Here is a 19770-nt window from a genome sequence, read left to right as displayed (position 1 = left end):
CATATTGACAAAGTATAACAGGAGGCTCCTGTTTTAGCTACACATTATATTTTTAAATATAAATACATCACAGATCGATTAAAAATCCCATTCATCCCTTATCATAACATCAGATAAATTGATTCATAGATAGATAACGGGCCTACGTAATTTGGTTGGGTTATGTTGTGTCTAGCCGTTATGTTTCGACTGTAACATTATATTGACATAATTCGACCAAATGACGTAGGCTGCAAACAAATAAAATTATCTGATTGACACTTCTTAACTTAAAATGATTAATATCTACTATTTCACTTATGAGCTACTAGTTAGTATTAGTTTTGTATAATTGCGCTATTAAAGTATAAAAAACTAACCCCTTACTAATTAACTTAAAAAAAACTAATTTATTAGTAAGGGGGTAAGAGTATAGTAAGTAAGAAAACAAAAAATAATAATGTTATGGAATCTCAAGAACTAAAAAATATTCAGGGTATGTGAAATAATATGGCAGTAATAACTTTTGTAAGAATTCTTACCCTGTACTAATCAAAATATTTACAGAGCGATTAGCTATAAAGGGGCCTTCATCTTTATCTGGCATATTGGGAGGCGGCACGAGAGAGAGAGAGAGAGATGATCATAAATCTATCTCTCTCTCAGTCTCAGTCTCTAGGCTCCGTAAATATTTGGATTAGTAAGGGGGTAAGAAATTTTCTATGGGTATAAGTGTTTTGGGTAAATATGAAATTTTAATGCCTAGTAAATAGTAATACTTTAGTATAAGTACGGAATGTGTTGCCTATTAGGACTTAGGAGGTAGTAAGAATACTTTGAAGTATGAAATATAAAGCGATAAAAGGTTAAAATATAAAGTAAGCTATAGAAAGTGTATATATGACAGTTTAAAAGAAAAAATCTTTTAGACTGGGTTGCACGAGCTATCTTTAACTTTAACTACAGCGCAAAATGCCAAATCTTACGCTCTGCTCATACGTGAATTTCTCCGGTTAAAGTTAAGGTTAAACTTAAAGCTAAAGGACGCCATATTTATCTATAAAAATAACTTTAGTTAAACTTTAACTTTAACCACGCCTCTGGTGCAACCCAACCTTAATTTTTTTAGAAATTTAATTAGAATTTTGTTGTTGTCTGCAATAAAAATTGCAGGCAAAACAAAATTCAAAGACGGTTATAACTCAACCGTTAAAATGTCTGTTATACTGCAGACTGCAATATTATACTTGATAACTGTACTTACTTCAATACTTCGAGTCACTATACAAAAATACAATCTGTTTTTTATTTATGTGTGCTAATTAATTAAGGGCCTGTTTCACCGCTTCCTGATAAGGCTATCCACCACTTAACTTGACAGATAGAGTATGGAGAATCTGTTAAATAAGCCTATCCGGCACCTTATCAGGAAGTGGTGAAACAGGCCCTTAATATTGTAAAAATGCTTTTGTCTGTTGGTGTCAAAAATAATTTAAAAAAATTTCAATGTCAAACTCTAGTAATAAATCAAAATTGCAATTTTTCACATCTGTAGTAGTCATAATAATTTGAGTTCTTTAGAACATGATTGAACAGCCCATATGTTAAAAAAACTACGTAAAAATCAGCTGCTCTGTCCCGATGATCCCATTTCTTTGTCGTAGTGTACCACCGTATCGCAGTCCAAATAGTCCATAGCAGTCAGCTGCCTTTTGATCATAAGATGAGGAGTCTTCCTAACTTGTCTTTCTTTAATGAAATTAGGTATCATTCTCTTTGCCTCCATTAAATATTGTATGACAAACCGTTCGTAGAACAACCCTAGGACGAAATTGAAGGACGCCAACGCTAGCACGATATAGCACATAAGTTGGTCCTTCGGCATTTTTAGCTGCAAGAATTTGGCTAGCCATTCCGCTGGGGATACAGTTATGTATACATTTATAGCAATCATTATAACGACGCTGGTCATAAGCTGCGCATTTGTTAGTACCGATTTGCGATAAGGCGAGCCGTGGCTAAAACATATAGCTAGGGATACATATTGAAACATGGATATGGTGAAGATAGCGTAGTTCTCCCAGCATTCATTCATTTCCTCACCTTCGTAGGTATGTCGGACATACCAGGGGAAATAGCTTATAGCTAAATAGCTGAGGTATTGCGCTACAACTATAAGCAACATTTGGCCTATCAGAGACGCTATAGGCACGATGCCTATAAGAGAAGTGAGAGGCGCTAGCTTACTTAGCTTGCCCGTATGCGCCTCTGTGACGCCAAAGAAGAAAGCAAAGTTGACGATCAAAGCGACATCTATGTATAGAAACTGGAAGTCAGTAAGATTGGCATCGAAGTAGTATAAGAAGGCGACTGACAAAAATTCTGTAAGTGAGTACGCTATCATAAATTTGAAGACTCCGAAACTGGTGGATAGGGCCGCTCGTCCTGAAACAAAAAATATACTTACTTAGATTTTTTTCTGAATAAAAATATACTTAATAGAAAATGAAAAAGCGCTCTGTAGGTCGTACAATTTTTACGTAATTGCTATTTTATAACTTTTCATTTCAGAAAATACTTTATAACAAATAATGAAATACAACATATTTCATTTCAAATTTCATCATTCAGGCGTCATTTTTAGCGCATTCGCTGCAAAACCTAGTTATTGCGCATGTCCAAATCATGTCATGCCATGGCAACGACAACTGTTTACGACTTGACATTTAACCCAATTGCAATTTGTTGGTGGCGTTGCAATGAACAAACCAATGGGAGAGCCATGCTTCGGCACGAATGGGCCGGCTCGACCGGAGAAATACCACGCTCTCACAGAAAACCGGCGTAAACAGCGCTTGCGCTGTGTTTCACCGAGTGAGTGAGTTTACCGGAGGCCCAATCCCCTACCTACCCTATTCCCTTCCCTACCTTCCCCTATTCCCTTCCCTTACCATCCCTACCCTCCCCTGTTACCCTATTCCCTCTTAAAAGGCCGGCAACGCACCTGCATCTCTTCCGATGCTACGAGCAGTGCCGTAAACAGTCTTTTTTGCGCCCTGTGAGAGCTTCTACAACTGCGCCCTTGCTTTTTAGATATTATTATATTACCCAAAGCAATGTATGGGTCTATTTTACTGTTGGAATCGTGCTCTAGGGGCGCAGCGGGAACTATTATCGGGAGCAAACCGAAAAAATAATACTCCTGCCTGGTTTGGCCATTTTTGCGCCCCCCAGAGTCTACGCCCTGTGCCTGGGCACCGGTGGTACCGCCCTATTTACGGCACTTTCTACGAGTGTCTATGGGTGACGGAAGTTGCTTTCCATCAGGTGACCCGTTTGCTCGTTTGCCCTCTTATTTCATAAAAAAAAAACAATTAAATTTATAAATTTTTCCAAGTGATCCATATCCATATTTTCCAAAATAAAATAATCAAACACTATCATAGTGTTAAATAAATTATTTGTGCGGCTGTTAGACAATTTAGGCTTATGTATTTATGTTTAGCTTTTATTATTTTAATCATGTATAAACAATTAAGACGTTGTTTACGACTTGACCAGCAACTTGTTATGGCGTTGCCATAACATCTTTTGGACATGCGCAATAAAAGGTTTGTCCAAAAAAACGCCGACGAACACGGCCAATGTTACTTAATATACTTATGTCACTTGTTTGACTAATTTTGATTGACTGAAGTTGATTGATTGACGGGCGACAGTTGATTGAGTGGTGTTGGCTAATAGACTGATGCCTAATACCTGGTGTCGAATAGGACGATTGATAAACTTGTTGTTTGATTGATATGACGTATTGATTGATTGTCCTACCTTCCCGTAGCACGGTGGTGATGGCCAGCACTATGGGGGGCAGTGAAGGGGGCGGCGACGGAGCTCTCCCGCTCCTACAGTGACACGCCCGCGTGTGCCGCCCGCTTAGACGTGATAATTGATAGACTTGTAGATTGATTGACGTGACGTATTGATTGATTGTCCTACCTTCCCGTAGCACGGTGGTGACGGCTAGCACTATGGGGGCGGTGAAGGGGGCGGCGACGGAGCTTTCCCGCTCCTACAGTGACACGCCCACGTGCGCCGTCCGCTTAGACGTGACGATTGATAGACTTGTAGATTGATTGACGTGACATATTGATTGATTGTCCTACCTTCCCGTAGCACGGTGGTGACGGCGAGCACTATGGGGGCGGTGAAGGGGGCGGCGACGGAGCTCTCCCGCTCCTACAATGACACGCCCGCGTGCGCCGCCCGCTTAGACGTGATGATTGATAGACTTGTAGATTGATTGACGTGACGTATTGATTGATTGTCCTACCTTCCCGTAGCACGGTGGTGACGGCGAGCACTATGGGGGCGGTGAAGGGGGCGGCGACGGAGCTCTCCCGATCCGACAGCGAGATGCCCGCGTGCGCCGCCCGCAACGCGCCGCAGTCGTTCGCGCCGTCGCCGCACATACCTGCGATTGGGTTTTTAATATATATTTTTATATGAAGTATCGGTGCAAACGAGCAAAAGGGTCATCTGATGGAAAGCAACTGCCGTCGCCCATGGACACTCGCAACATCAGCAGAGCCGCAGGTGCGTTGCCGGCTTTTTAAGAGGAAATAAGGTAATAGGGTAGGGTAATAGGGTAGGGGAGGATAGGGGAGGGTAGGGAAGGGAATTGGGTAGGGGATTGGGCCTCCGGTAAACTCACTAACTCGGCGAATCACAACGCAAGCGCTGTTTCAAACCGGTTTTCTGTGAGCCCATGGTATTTCTCCGGTCGAGCCGGCCCATTCGTGCCGAAGCATGGCTCTCCCACGATTCAGGTATAGAATAATATGAAATACATATATAATATTATAGAAAAGTTAAGTAAAAATAAGTTATCATTTACAAGATCATTCTGACACTTTATAATATTATGATCATTCTCAAACCATTTCACGGTTTCAGAGCGATCTTGAGAAGCGATATTAGAAAAACAGTACTGTATCACAAAAACCAAATTTTGAAGCAGAGAGAAAATTTAATATTAAATTGCGATATTCCTGTACAAAAACGATAAAGCTATATTTTCAAAAGAGCAGCCGGCAGCGGTTAAACGCTTTATGCCGCGGCCGCACATGCGTCTATCGCACGAAGCTTCGTGCTATGAGGCGATACCATTGGACGATACACGCAGATCGTCCAATGGTATCGTTTTTAGCACGAAGCATGCGCATATGCGGCCACAGCATTATACGAAGATGAATGAACATTGTTATACATAAATACAGGCTCTTAGCAGTACTCTTTAGTCATTTACACACAAAGTGCTCCGCTGTTTTACTATAACATCATCGTTTTACCATCTAGTCTTTACTGGATTACTCACCGACATAATACCCTAGCGCCTGGTACTCCATAACGAGCTGTTGTTTCTGGTCGGGCGACATGCGCGCGAACACCGCGCCGCGCTCGATTGTCCTTCCTATGGCCGACGGGTACTGCGACCGGAGCACCTGGGAAAATGAGGGAAACACATGACAATTAATTCAAAAGACCATATTGTTACATAGCTCCGCATAGGCAGGTGATAGGAATGTAATTGTTGAAAAATTATAATTGTCAGTTTTTGAAAACACAAGTCCAACAGGTGTGTCGAATCTGCCCCGTAGCAGCGAAAAATTTTTCGAAACTTCTCATTAGGAGATACCAAGGTATTAAGTGAAGAGCGAATTAAGTGAATCAATATTATATATATTTTTTAAGTTGAGTGATTCACTAAATAACCTTACCAAAGGTGGGACTATAAAAACGGAGTGAAAGAATGTTTTCTAAGTTTGGGTAAATGAATTTGTAACTTAAGTAAAAGCGTATGTAGCGTACTCGCGGATAAATATAAGCTATGCACAACTTTACACTTAGCAGTCGTCAAAAATAAGCAGTCTAAGCTGCTTTCGATTATAGGTCTCTATCTATGGAGAAGTGAGGAGTGAGCGGGGCGGGTGTGCGCCGATATTGATTTTCTTGTAACAATTGTTAACATGCAGCAAATGTCGTCATTAGTTTTGCCGAGCGATCTTACAGCTGTGCACAGCCTATAACACGTCCGCTAATAATGCTCGCTACACACAATTACACTCATCATCATCGCTCACCTGCCACGCATCGCCCGTCATGGCGACCTTGTACCGCGGCTTAGCGGCAGGCTGCTCCGCCCCCCGCGCGCTCGCCCCGCCCACACCCGAGTCCAGCCACCGCCCACTAGCGCTATACTCGCGACTACAGATATAGCTCATCATCATCACTCACCTGCCACGCGTCGCCCGTCATGGCGACCTTGTACCGCGGCTCGGCGGAGGGCTGCTCCGCCCCCCGCTCGCTCGCCCCGCCCACACCCGAGTCCAGCCACCGCCCACTAGCGCTCTGGTACTCGCGCTCGAAAGATACACGACGACCGATTGGCACCTGAAAATGATAAGGATTGAAATTAGATAGTAAAAACGTGAAAGACAACTGAAAAGATTGAAAGTAACAAGAGCGTGTGAATATAAAATAGCGTTGACTAACGTCGCTATTTTGTAAAGTATCACTTGTGACCATAAAGTTATTATACCTAGCGGAATAGAGAAACAAAGACCTGAGCAAGAGAGATATCACTATCAGTAACACTGCGTGGTAAAAATAGACGTGTGGTACATGACAGCAGCACTCTTTTATTGACGTCCAGTCGGCACGTGCCGCACGTTGACAATTTAATCTTATAGAATTCATGTTACGTACGCACGATACACGAAATGCGGCGCGTACGGTGCGGATGAATGTGCGAGGTTTCACATCCTTGCATACAACGAATTTTAAAATGCGGCACGTACGTCGTTATCAAATGTTTGATCACCTTTTGTCGGATTTTTTAAGGTTAGGTTATATAAACACGCCCATATTTCCATGTCAACTTACCCCATGCAGCGTGTTCTCGCAGTACAGTTTTCCGTCCGTATCCACAGCTATCCGAACCACTCGTTCGCCCGTCGCCAGTATACCGCACTCCTTCGCCACGCTTACTGCCGTATGGATGTTGTCACCTGTAAAAAACATAACTGAATGTTACCAAAAGTGCTACAAACTGGTGCTAGACATGACATAATATTATGACAGATATATCGTGACATATGACAGCTGTTTGAAAAAGCCTTGTAAGTCTGCAGTTCACTGACCTCCATTATACAAGTACGCTGGACTTATGATACCCAGATATATTTTGTGGCTATTTGAAGCGGAATCAGCTCCCCCAATATTCGGGAAGAGAACTAAATCTGACGTAACTTGCAAATGGCCGCTCAATCGCTATTGGTTGTAGAAACCACAGATAATAGTACTTATACCTCCATGGATGAAACTAGTATTAGTTCCAAGTACTGCCACTACTGCTATCAGCGCCAATATGGCGACTTTCAAACATCATTTTTACGTCAAATTTAGTTCTCTTACCGAATATTGGGGGAGCTGATTCCGCTTCAAATAGGCACAAATAATAGCTGTCAATTCAAAGGGTATCATTAGTCCAGCGTACTTGTATAATGGAGGTCAGTGCTGCAGTTTTTGGAAATAAGATTCCTCTATCGAAAACTAAGAAATAACTGGCCCAAGCAATTTCTAAGTCTGGAAATTATGTAGTAAATTATGCGCATAAGTAAATAAATACTGAACAAACCTGTAATCATCACGATGTGTATATCTGCCTCCTTCAACTCCCTGATGACTCCAGTAGTAGCAGCTTTAAGGCGGTTCTCCATTATTATCAGCCCCAGGAACTCTAAATCTTTTTCAACCTGAAAAGTGAATCTAATTAAAGCTGCGTCATTTATGTGAACATTATTCATTTACGTAATAAAAAAGGAAATTTTGCCCAAAACTTAAAACAAGGGCCGCCATCTTCTAAATATGACAGCTGTTTCACATCCATGTCTATGTTTCGAGATGCAAAAGGATATGCAGTCAGTCAGTCTTCAATTAGTTTAAGTACAATATAAGCGTCATTGGTTAATTTCGACTTTTACAATATACCAAAACAAGTTTTAGGCATTAAGAGGACTACTGATCCAAAAAAATCAAATATCGTCCATCTCTCTCTTTACACTCACGCCCGTCTTTCATATGCCAGGTGAAAAAGGACGACGCGGCATCATCGCCAAGTTAGTTTTACTTGAATAAAAGACGAACTATAATAATTATGAGAAAAGTATTTTGAGCTTTAGGTTTTATAAATGCCTCTTTAGATATTAAAAATATTAAAGAAAAGACAGCAAACTTCGAAGATCCAAGCAAAAATGTGTCTAAAACAAGGTTTTTTGTAAAAAAGAAACTATCGAGCATTTTTTCAGTAATCGTGTTTTCGTCTTGAGCATTTAATCTTCATGAACTGAAGTTACTTGTGTAAAAAAAAAAAACAGTTTTCTAGACCTTACAGATTTTGAGATCTAGGTTTAACTTTTAAGTATGTAGTCAAGTTAGGGACCTCAGGTCACAGGTGCATTCTTAAAGTCAATTATAATAACAGCTATATCCATTATCCATACCTCTTCTCTGTCCATTTTCTCTAGCTGTTTGAACGTAACTTCCATCACTCGGCGCGACATAGCTATAACTCTGTAGCCTTTTTCTGCGTACGAACTTAGGACTGTATTGAGATTCTCTGGTACTGCAACAAGAAATTAATTATAAAATTTACTTACTATAATTTCTTGACATGTAATATGTCAAGAAATTATAACTTTCTTGATTTTTCCATAATGAACAGTAAACTAAGTCGTTTCTTTTTTACTTTTAAATAATTATTTATATACCCATTATTATAATTATAATTGATTCATAGGTAGATCACCTATTTCAGCTAGTCGGGCTATGTTAATTCAATGTTAGTTGTGATCAGCTGTCGGCTTAGTTTGACATAACGCGACCGAATTACATATGCCTATGAATTCTCTGATACTCGTAGTAAATAGTCGTGGTAATTAAAGGTCGCACATTTGTCAGCACCGTACGCGCCGAATTTCGTGTACTATGCGTGCATTCGACGCGTACCTACGGTGCTGACAAAAAATGTGCGATCAGTTAAATAAATACCTTACCGGTTTCAGGCAAGCACAGAGTCCTGAGCATCTCCGGAGCGCCCTTACAGTAGACGCGTATCACGTCTTCACCCAGCAGACGGACCGCCACGGAAGACCGTTGGAGAGTGGACACGAACTGGTACTGTTGGACTATGCCAACTTCTAGCGGCATCTGTAGAGGAATCAAGTTGGTTTTTTTTTTTATGAAATAAGGGGGCAAACGAGCAAACGAGTCACATGATGGAAAGCAACTTCCGTCGCCCATGGACACTCGCAGCATCAGAAGAGCTGCATGTGCGTTGCCGGCCTTTTAAGAGGGAATAGGGTAATAGAGGAGGGTAGGGAAGGGAAGGGAATAGGGGAGGGTAGGAAAGGGAATAGGGTAGGGGATTGGGCCTCCGGTAAACTCACTCACTCGGCGAAACACAGCGCAAGCGCTGTTTCACGCCGGTTTTCTGTGAGAACGTGGTAGCCGGCCCATTCGTGCCGAAGCATGGCTCTCCCACGTTTTTTTTTGTAGATGTAAAAATAATGACGTTATCTTCCATTTCTTCTATCAATTATACTTAAGTATTGCGTTGTTAGTGACAGTAAACACAATAGACAGGTCGCGTAGTATGTTGAAAATCAATTTTTCATATACGGACAGACAGGTCTACACAATTTGGGCAAGTTATGTCAAACCCAGCCTATATACGACTAACAGTGGTTTGACACGCCTAAAACTTGACCGCCATATCCTTCCGAGCCTATCGCTACGTTTTCCTTTCACTCGCCAACAATATAATTATATTGCTATTTTCTATATTGTTTATACACGCATGCCATATATTATATATTAATACTTGTATTTTCGCGATCCTATCGCATTTATTCAGATCATCGCAGTTTCTTGAAACGATATCGTCGATTTAAGTTCTAACGCTGCGTAACTTTTTGGTTATTTTAAAATTTTGAAGCCACCTGCTGGAAAATTGGAAGACGCATCATATCAGCCAATCAGGAATACATATCGCTTAATAAAAACAACTAAATAATTAAATAGTAAACCTGCTTTAGTATAATATCTATACAAAACTATGCAATTGTTTTCTCTCTCCTGAAACGTTGTTATTTTTTACCTAGGCGTTGTTAGAACTTAAGGGACAATATTATGTTAATGTTCGAAAACCTACGTATTTTGCTATAAATAGTAAAATTATATAAGTAAAATAAAAGGACTTACATGCATATTGTCCACGTTGATGTTCGCCGAGCCCTTCGGTTTGACGATAGTCGGTGTGAGTATGTCGTAGTTAGATAACTCCGGAACATCAGGCTCCTCGAGCGACCAACCAGTTGACTCGAACATCTGCATAAATAAAAAAATATAAATCGAATAGAAACAATTATTATTTTCTTTAGAAAGCCATTGCTTTCATTTTAAACAATTTATACTAAGCAGTGACGTCATTACGTCACTGCTTAGTATAAATTGTTTATTTTAATATCCTGTACTTACACACCGTGTTAATTATTATCGTAAGCCACAAAAAAATTAAAGAAAGAAAAGACAGAAATGTCTTCAATTCTGTGGTTCTTAATATCGTTTACCAAAATTAATAAATTAAAAAGAGACTATGCAAATTACGAATATATTGACACCTCTTTTGTTTAAACTCATACATATTATATAATACTGCTTAAATAATTTTCTCCTAACTTTAACATAGTCGAACAGAAAACACACATTCTGTGAAAAAAGTGAAGAAATTAAAAAGTGGCAACATCGTAGTGTCATCCCTTTCTTCTTAGATTGATTTGAAAGGGATGACACTACGATGTTGCCACTTTTTAATTTCTTCACTTTTTTGACAGACTATAGTTGTTATAATAAGATATACGTGGGAGAGCCATGCTTCGGCACGAATGGGCCGGCTCGACCGGAGAAATACCACGTTCTCACAGAAAACCGGCGTGTAACAGCGCTTGCGCTGTGTTTCGCCGAGTGAGTTTACCGGAGGCCCAATCCCCTACCCTATTCCCTTCCCATCCCATCCTTACCCTCCCCTATTACCCTATTCCCTCTTAGAAGGCCGGCAACGCACCTGCAGCTCTTCTGATGCTGCGAGTGTCCATGGACGACGGAAGTTGCTTTCCATCAGGTGACCCGTATGCTCGTTTGCCCCTTTATTTCATAAAAAAAAAATTAAAGTACCTTCAAATCCAACGGATCTCCCGCCAGTTCCCCGTTCAGCAGCGTGAGGCTGTGACACGTCGCCATTCCAATTTTGAGCTCGTGTAGATCGTTCATCTTCCGTGGGTCGCGCTGAACCCGGCCCAACATGGCGGTAGGGGCGGGGCTAGTGGGAACCACGCCCCACATGTCTAAACCGTCCTCTGTTAGGGTGCCCGTCTGAAATAAAATGTATATTAGTATCCATCTGCTCAATTATTCGTAATTGTATGAGCGTGCTGTGATATTTAGGTAATGTTATGACGCATCGCTCAGCAAAAAGAGCAGGGAAAGACGCGGGGCTCGATTCTTAGGTATCCAAAAATCAAATGTTGTAAGTCAGATTGTTGTGTATAGTATGATAATAATTGATAGGTATTGCGTCCCGTCGCTCGAATGCTGCGTAGCTCCCACTGTATTAGAGCGACGCGATGCAACTTACATTATCGCCTCGGCTGACAAATGTACTTTTTCATGCATCAAAAATATGCCATATCAATATACTGTCTTAATACAGACAGTCTACAAATCTATGTTCACCTTATCGAAGCATATGTATGAGTCTAACTAACTCTAGCTACTCTACTCTACTAGCTCTAGCTGGCGGGCCGCTGCTGATATACTGCCTTACTCGTCAGGCAGCAAGACTACAGGTCTATATTCACCTTATCGAAGCATATACAGTCCAGCGAGCCGCTGACGTTAACGGCGCGCGTGTTGAGGCAGGTGACGCGCGCGCGGGCGAGCCGCTTGACAGCGTACAGCCGGCCCACTGTCATGGCGGCCGGCAGGGCGGGTGGTACGGCGATAGTGATTAAATCCAGCGCCTTGAGCACGATATCGCGGATGGACAGGTGGCGGTGTATCTGAAAGGAATGAGGACAATTTTGAGAAACGAGAAAAATGTTGCGAGGCAGCCATTTTGTGCTGTATTATTGCCAAGATGACGCAATTTATTGTTTTCAAGTCGACGTCCTGACGATTTTTAGCGAGATTAATTTAATTGCATGTACTAATTAAAAACATTTAAAAAATTCATAATAAATAGCAAACACATGTTTTTTTTATGAAATAAGGGGGCAAACGAGCAAACGGGTCACCTGATGGAAAGCAACTTCCGTCGCCCATGGACACTCGCAGCATCAGAAGAGCTGCAGGTGCGTTGCCGGCCTTTTAGAGGGAATAGGGTAATAGGGGAGGGCGGAATAGGAAGGGAAGGAAAGGGAATAGGGTAGGGGAATGGGCCTCCGGTAAACTCACTCACTCGGCGAAACAGCGCTTGGCTATTTCACGCCGGTTTTCTGTGAGAACGTGGTATTTCTCCGGTCGAGCCGGCCCATTCGTGCCGAAGCATGGCTCTCCCACGTATAAACAAAATTACCTTCAAAGCCACCGTATATCCTAATCCAATCATCGCAATAACGGCCATAATGAAGATGAATTTGTAGGAATCTCTGTCGAACTTGAAGTCAGCGGGTACAGGGTATAGTATGCTGCGGACCAACTCGCCTTTGCTAGTGTTGTAACCAGTCCGGAGTACTAGTGCTCTGAAACAAAATATTTATCTACTTTAGAATTTCTTATGTTGAAAATACGATACAATGGTGAGTTTTATAAATATTTAAATAGTTCTGTTATCTTTTTAGGTGCCTCTAGAGGCCCACGAGTCATAGTGCCCGAGTGTGTGTTCAATACAAAGGGACAATCTGCAAACTTTTTTTTTTTTACTTAAGGCACTAAAGACATTCTTAGAACACTTTTTACATACAAACAGACATACTCACTTGACAGGCTCGTTATTGTAGTATCTAGTCTGCAACACTTCAGTCCCGCAGAAGAGCACACTGCTGTTGTGCTCTTTAATATTGAACTCTTTGTCTATACGCTGTAAGGCCGTTTTTGAAACGGGCACAGATTCACCTGAAAAAGTAATAAAATTTTTAAACACGCACGCACGCACGCGCACACACTCACTCTCTCTCACACAAACACACACACACACACACACGTTGAGTTGTAAGTCTCAACGCACGGAACAGTGTAGCCGACCAACCTGTCAGCATGCTCTCATTGACGATGGCGGAGCCGGTCAGCAGCACGGCGTCGCACAGCATGACGGTGGGGTAGGCCGGCAGTATCAGCACGTCGCCCGGCGCCAGGTACCGGCTGTCTATGTGCCGTCCTCCCCATATTTCTACGTCAGCATGCGACTCCACTGTAGCACGGAGACTTATCTGGTTCTAGAACAACAAAGATATTGTGTAAGCACTTAATCAATAAGAAGTCTTTTGTATCAATCAATTGGTCGGATTATGTCAACTTAATGTAAGTCATCATCTGGCGGCTGGGATTGACAAAACGCGACCAAAATACGTAGGTCCACCACCATCCCATGAATCGACTTCTCTGATGGTACCTAATTTCCTAACAAATTACTTTGTATGCTACATGGAGAGGCACATGCCTCTTGATAAATAAGATGCTTACATAAGCATCTTATTTCTATCTTAACTGGCTACGTAGACAAGAAATGCTAAATACTTTCTAATGTATTTTAGTCGGCCAATTCAGTAATTATTTAGCCATAAACATTTAAGCGACACTCATGCTAATCTCATGTCTCCTAGTCAGGAGACTATGTAGGAACATACCTTTTTAGTCTGTATAACTGATGTAGCAACACCGAACGTTGACATCAGCACTATAGCCAGGCAATAGTAGTAGTATGGCTCAGCCAACCACAATGCTATAGTGAACACTTGGAACACGTAGAACGGGTTGAACACTTCTAGTAGCACCAACGTCATTATTGACTGTACGGGCACTTTGATCTCGTTTAAGCCGTATATGTTTAACCTGGAAAGAGATTTTCGTGTATAGTCTACGATACTAGACGTTGGCCGCAAGTTCAGGGTTAGCCCGGGCGCGCACTAGCGGCCAGGTCGCGGCGGCCATCGAGATAGATACCTTATTATGAAACCGACATAGACCACGCGCACCTGGCCGCACGGCGGCCAGCGGTCACCCCATACTTTCGATGGCGGCCGCGGCCTGGCCGCTAGTGCGCGCCTGGCCTTAGACGCAGACTCTGGACCGCAAAATTAACAGTGAATGTGAATGTTTTTTGAGAGAGTTTAAAGAGTTATTTGCTACTTAAATAATATGATAAGAAAAGTGTAATTGCTATAAAACGTAATGTTTAATACATGTATGGCTGGAAAATTAAGTTAAAAAATAAAGTGCAATCCGATTCTAGTAAATCGTCAGAAAATTTTTAATAATTGCAATGTATAAGAGTTTTGGTGTGATACATTTGATACATTTACAGTAAAATACACAAAAGATAGTGCTCAAATCTATGTAATATACTATAAATCAATTTATTAATTTATTCCAGCTCAAATCTATCACTTACATACGATTCCTGCGTTCAACGCACGGAACGCGCGACGCCATTGCGTGCAGATTCGTGCACGTAGCCCCTCGCTCCACCCCCGCCAGCCGCGCCCACTGCGCGCGCGCACCTTCCCATACTATATACTGCTTTTTATGTCGGAAGAAGCGGTACTGTTGGACATCTGAAAAACATATGCAATGTGGTTATGTCGTTAGTGGTTCTGGTCAAACATCGGCTTTTCGTGTCTTTTAATTTATAGAATATCTGAAGATTGTCGAGCAATAGTTGGAGTTAAAATGATTTGTTCTTATACTTTTTTTTTAGCAAATATAGAAATATGAATATCAATATTATTTTTCTTGTGATATTATTGGTATCTGTATATATATATATATATTTTAACTCCTTTTGTCCTGCGATCTGTCCTTAGGACATTGAGCTGAATTTTATGTAATTATGTTCTTGGCGTGTATGGAACACATCCAATGATATGACCATTTTGTTAGTAGAGCTCTGTTAAAGCATGTCTTGAGGGGCTCGTCTTTTGAGCCTTTTGAAGGTTCTATTTGGATCTTCGCTCATTAGATTCTTAGCCAGGTGGTTGGGATGGTTTTCTATTCTTTTAGAGTATTTTTGTAGGCAGTTTTTTATTTCCTCCTTTACAGATTCTAGTTTCAGATTTTTTTCTTGTAATATTATTGTTATCTGTATAAATTAAGATAGTTTTCTGTTGTTCTATTTTAAGTTAAGAAATTATATACTTACTTAAGACAGTCCCATCATCCAAGTGTAACGGGGTGTACAGATCATCAGCACTATCCACTTTACTTTTCTCACAGTCATCTTCAAACCCTTGATTTTCTAGTCCACTGAAATTACATTTAATTTTAATAAATTAAAAATTAATTACATTTATTTTTAGATTAAAATATTTTAAATTAATATTACCTAGAGTCAGAAATATTCCTATTAATTATTTTATGTATATAAAAACTTTTACATTTCTTCTGATATGTTTCCTGCAAACAAAATTAATTATTATTTTTAATTATTAAAGAATAATACACAAGAAATTTACTCTATTGCAGACATTTAATGCTTTTAGTTTAGTGATATACAATGGGTGCAATTAAACCTTCCTGCCAATTTTTTTCCAGGGCTTAGGTATCATTAGGAGAGTCCATTTAACCAACAAAAATTGGGTGTTATTTTTTATGACATAATATTTTATTCCATTTAAAATCATTGCAGAACGGTCACTCGCAGCGCGGGGGAATGAGCGGGGATGACGCGGAGGGAGGCGTCACGCGCAGGGGCACGTCATGCGTGGGCGACGCGTCGTGTCCATTAATTGTAGTGTTTTTTAGGATAACTTTCGGAAGCTTTTTCTCAACATTTTAGTACTGAGTGATTATAAAAGAAAAAATACGTGTATTTTAATTTTTAACAAGGATCAACATATCAAAATTTGGCAGGCAAGTTTAATTGCACCCTGTATTTAGCAAACCTAAGGTAGATTGAATGACTTCATATCCATTTAGTAACATACATAAATATATACATATATAAATATATATGAATACTTACAACTAGTAATACTTGATCTGCTATTTGAAAACAGCACCTTTGTGAGGTAGCATACAGTAAAAACTCTGGATACCAGTGGAACACCAGGAATGGAAATCCACACGTCAGAGTTGAGAATATGTATGTTAGCACCGTTCTCCATTTTATCTTCCTATATCCATAAATTACCTGAAATACAAAATTTTATTCTCTGAAATCTTCATGGGTGTAGCTTGGTACTACTAATATATATTGTGGCGTAGCTAGGATTCTATATAGGGGGCAGATTAAGAAAATCATAGACTTGGAATTCGTGTTTTTTAACATATTATGAGTATCTCACAACAGAGCAAGGGAACTGAGACTGAATGCCTCCCCTCTCACCGCAACTCTCTCTACTCCACGTTTAGGTATGAAACTCGTGAGCATAAGCGACCAATCACTCTTGTAAGGGATGGGGGGGCAGTCTGTTGACCCCTGATTTGATAATGAAAATGGCTTGAATATAAATGTCCAAACACAGAGGCTTTTTCTATAATATTTTCTATAAAACAAATATCCTTGATTTAAATCTGTTGTAAATATCAATTAACCAATTAATGTGAGCAAAATAAATGGCCAAAAAACTTTTTATTTATTTTTTTACTTATGCCAAATAAAATCTGTCTGCCCTTAGACCTAACATACTCATAATCAAATAAAACATATGTTTATCATAAGTCATAACAGAGTAATGTAATTTCTGATTATGTGCTAAACATCATTTATAGCACTGATAACAATCGTAACTAGTGACGGATGTAACATATTATATCTGTTACATTATTATGATTTATGACTAATAAAACCTAAAGCATAATATTTGTAACATAAAACAAAGCTTTCAGTTAGAATGTTCTGTTTTACTAATCATTAAGCTATAATATTAATTTATTAGGAACAGAATAGTTGTTAATTTTATTTAACAGTTGACAAATTAAAATTTTCTATTTACCAAATTATTAAATTAATATATTATGTAAAACACTAGATGATCCCTTAGACATGTACTATAATATTTGATATTATGCAAAAAGGTTATTTTTTTCAAACAAAGAAACAATAAAAGCCGTTCTCTCTGTTATAAATGTGTAACATAAATGCTTAGGATAAAAAATATGTATAGTATAAAATACCTTATGAAAGTCAGGGTCAATATTTAGAACTTGAAACGTAAGTTCTAGAGATACTTCATTAGTATTGGGATAATCTATTAGAGGTTGAATATCATCATCTGATTCCATTGTGTATTGCTATATGACTTCACTATTAAAATTTTGTACTATATAATACTATTTACTTTTAACCATCACTTTAAATACTGCATGTATCTTCCTGTCTTCTTTATATTGGCGGTATTCGTATAAATGATTGATCAAAACCTCCGTTGAGGTACGCCCTTGCGTTAGCCTCACACCATATGGAATGAAGATCCTTCAAATAATCACAAAAAAAAAAAATGTTTACATGCTATAGCAAGGGTCAATTTATAATTAACGTTCTAATTGATTTCACTGTTCAAGAATAATTGCATTATCGATTCTAAACCTATGTATAATGTTTCAACAATCACAATTAACAACAGCAGAAGTGTTTAAATGAACACAAAACAAAGTTGTCTGGTTGTCTTGTTCGGTGTCTGATAAGTTCTTATGAAACTTATCTGCGACATGTTTTTACTTTCAATTTGTTTCTTTATAATAGTCTAATTCAAGATGTTTATTTTCAGTTCTCAATTATTTAATTTCTTTATAAATTCACAAAAAATAACATTATTTTTATAAAAAACCTCAAATTACTTGCATTTGACAGTGACAATAATTGACAAATGTCATTTGAAATTGATATTTGTATTTTTATATGCAAACGACAGGATGGGCAATGATTTTAAATAGGCTAAGGTAAACAACAAACTGACATAATATGCAAAATTATAATATTTTATTTATTTATTTTACCCACCACACGCCGGCCACCGCCACTTGCATTAAAACAACGACCAATGTAATGTAAATGGTACAACTGCTGCTACATTTACAGATGCAGCTGCGAGTTACGACATTTTGTAAGAAAGCAAAGGTTATAAGCCCCATCCCCACTCGCGCGCGACGCCGCGGAATTTCCGCGAAACGTGAGTGTGGATCCGGTTCGCATATTTTTCGCACTTCGCGGCTGGTTCCCCGTCCGCATCCCCATTCGCGCGCGAACCTTGCGCGACGCCGCGGCGCCGCGAAATTCCTGCGAAGCATGAGTGAGAGATCCGATTCGCATATGTTTCGCACTTCGCGGCCCGTTCCCCGATTGTTGTCGGTTTTCTGTCCCGCGACAAAGAGAATTTTTTTAATCTTTATTTTAATAAGGGCTTTTGCCATACAAGACATGCCAGCATTGTTTAGTAAACAGAATATAATTAATCCTACTTTATTACTTTGGTACTATACTCATTAAAGTGGTGATCTGATGCTGGGAGCCATGACTAATCGAGGGAACTCCTTAAAATTTATATGGAAACATGTGGTGACTTCGGTTTCATGGGAAGTAGTCTAAGCATAATTATGTAATCAACAAGTAAGATTTTCCACCAATGTATACCATGATTAGATTGGGAAGGTGCTGAGAGAACTCCTTTGCATTGCTTTAAGAACGGAAAGCATATGCTACTATGCAAATTACATTCATCATCACTACCATATTATACCTCATAAAGTTATATGCATCCCATGATTATGAGCCTATTATGATTTATGACCCATTGGTACTTTTTATAGTCATTTAGATCAAGATTCGATTTTGTCAAGCGATTTAAAAAATATTTATTTGTTTGATTGAACACGTTAATCATAGGAACTATTGGTCCGATAAAAAATATTTTGGTGTTAGATAGCTCATTTATCAAAGAAGGCTATAGGCTATTTTATCACGCAAACTAATAGGACCTAAGAAACAGAGGAAATGTGGTTAAAACGGAAAATGATTAGCAAGGGTTTATCTCACGAACTACTAAAGCAATTTTGTATGTTATTTGGCACAGATATAGAGTAGACTACGTGAAGAGAGATAAGCTATTTTGTTGCGAAAAAAATGTACGATTTCCGTAAAATTTCTAATAATTTACTCGAGCGAAGCCGCGTGGGACATCTAGTTTATAATATAAAGTAAGATAAATTTGGCTCAAGGGCACAAACTATAGTGCGTCAAGAAAGTGAAGAAATTAAAAAGTGGCAACATTGCGAACTTTGCGAGTGTGGATCAGTAAATTTAGCAGAATGCGCGATCCGCGGCGCGCTGTCGCGCGCGAATGTGGATCGGCATATACAGATCATGATTTTAATAAACTCACCATTTGACTATCATTTATAACAATGTGTTGCTCTATAACTGCGAGAGTCATTTTAAAGTTTAGAATTCACCATACCTGTAACAAAAACATAATTTTAATATAAAACGACGAGGAGGAAGAAGAATATTGATTTGAAGTT

The 19770-nt window shown here is 39.5% G+C and overlaps 1 protein-coding gene across 2 annotated transcripts; it reads right to left on the bottom strand.

The window, feature by feature from the left end:
- Nucleotides 1–1458: 1458 nt before the first annotated feature.
- On the bottom strand, nt 1459–19690 carry LOC121736832 (polyamine-transporting ATPase 13A3). Of its 2 annotated transcripts, none has more exons than XM_042128254.1 (20): nt 19632–19690; nt 16274–16441; nt 15635–15705; nt 15452–15555; nt 14705–14867; nt 13941–14145; nt 13343–13529; nt 13074–13209; nt 12671–12836; nt 11955–12155; nt 11272–11469; nt 10300–10425; nt 9093–9246; nt 8541–8662; nt 7676–7793; nt 6922–7046; nt 6274–6429; nt 5354–5480; nt 4310–4450; nt 1459–2424 (listed from the first exon to the last, which is right to left on the bottom strand). In XM_042128254.1, the coding sequence occupies exons 1-20, from the start codon at nt 19680–19682 to the stop codon at nt 1604–1606; spliced, it is 3540 nt and encodes a 1179-aa protein (XP_041984188.1). In that variant the 5' UTR covers nt 19683–19690; the 3' UTR covers nt 1459–1603. The 2 variants fall into 2 exon arrangements, with proteins under 2 accessions (XP_041984188.1, XP_041984186.1); XM_042128252.1 differs by lacking the exon at nt 19632–19690 and adding an exon at nt 17428–18002.
- Between the last annotated feature and the right edge of the window lie 80 nt (nt 19691–19770).

Source organism: Aricia agestis, chromosome 19 (genome assembly GCF_905147365.1).
Source record: "Aricia agestis chromosome 19, ilAriAges1.1, whole genome shotgun sequence".
Classification (NCBI taxonomy): domain Eukaryota; kingdom Metazoa; phylum Arthropoda; class Insecta; order Lepidoptera; family Lycaenidae; genus Aricia; species Aricia agestis.
The sequence above is the reverse complement of the archived record's forward strand: the minus strand, read 5'-3'. Positions and strand labels throughout refer to the sequence as shown.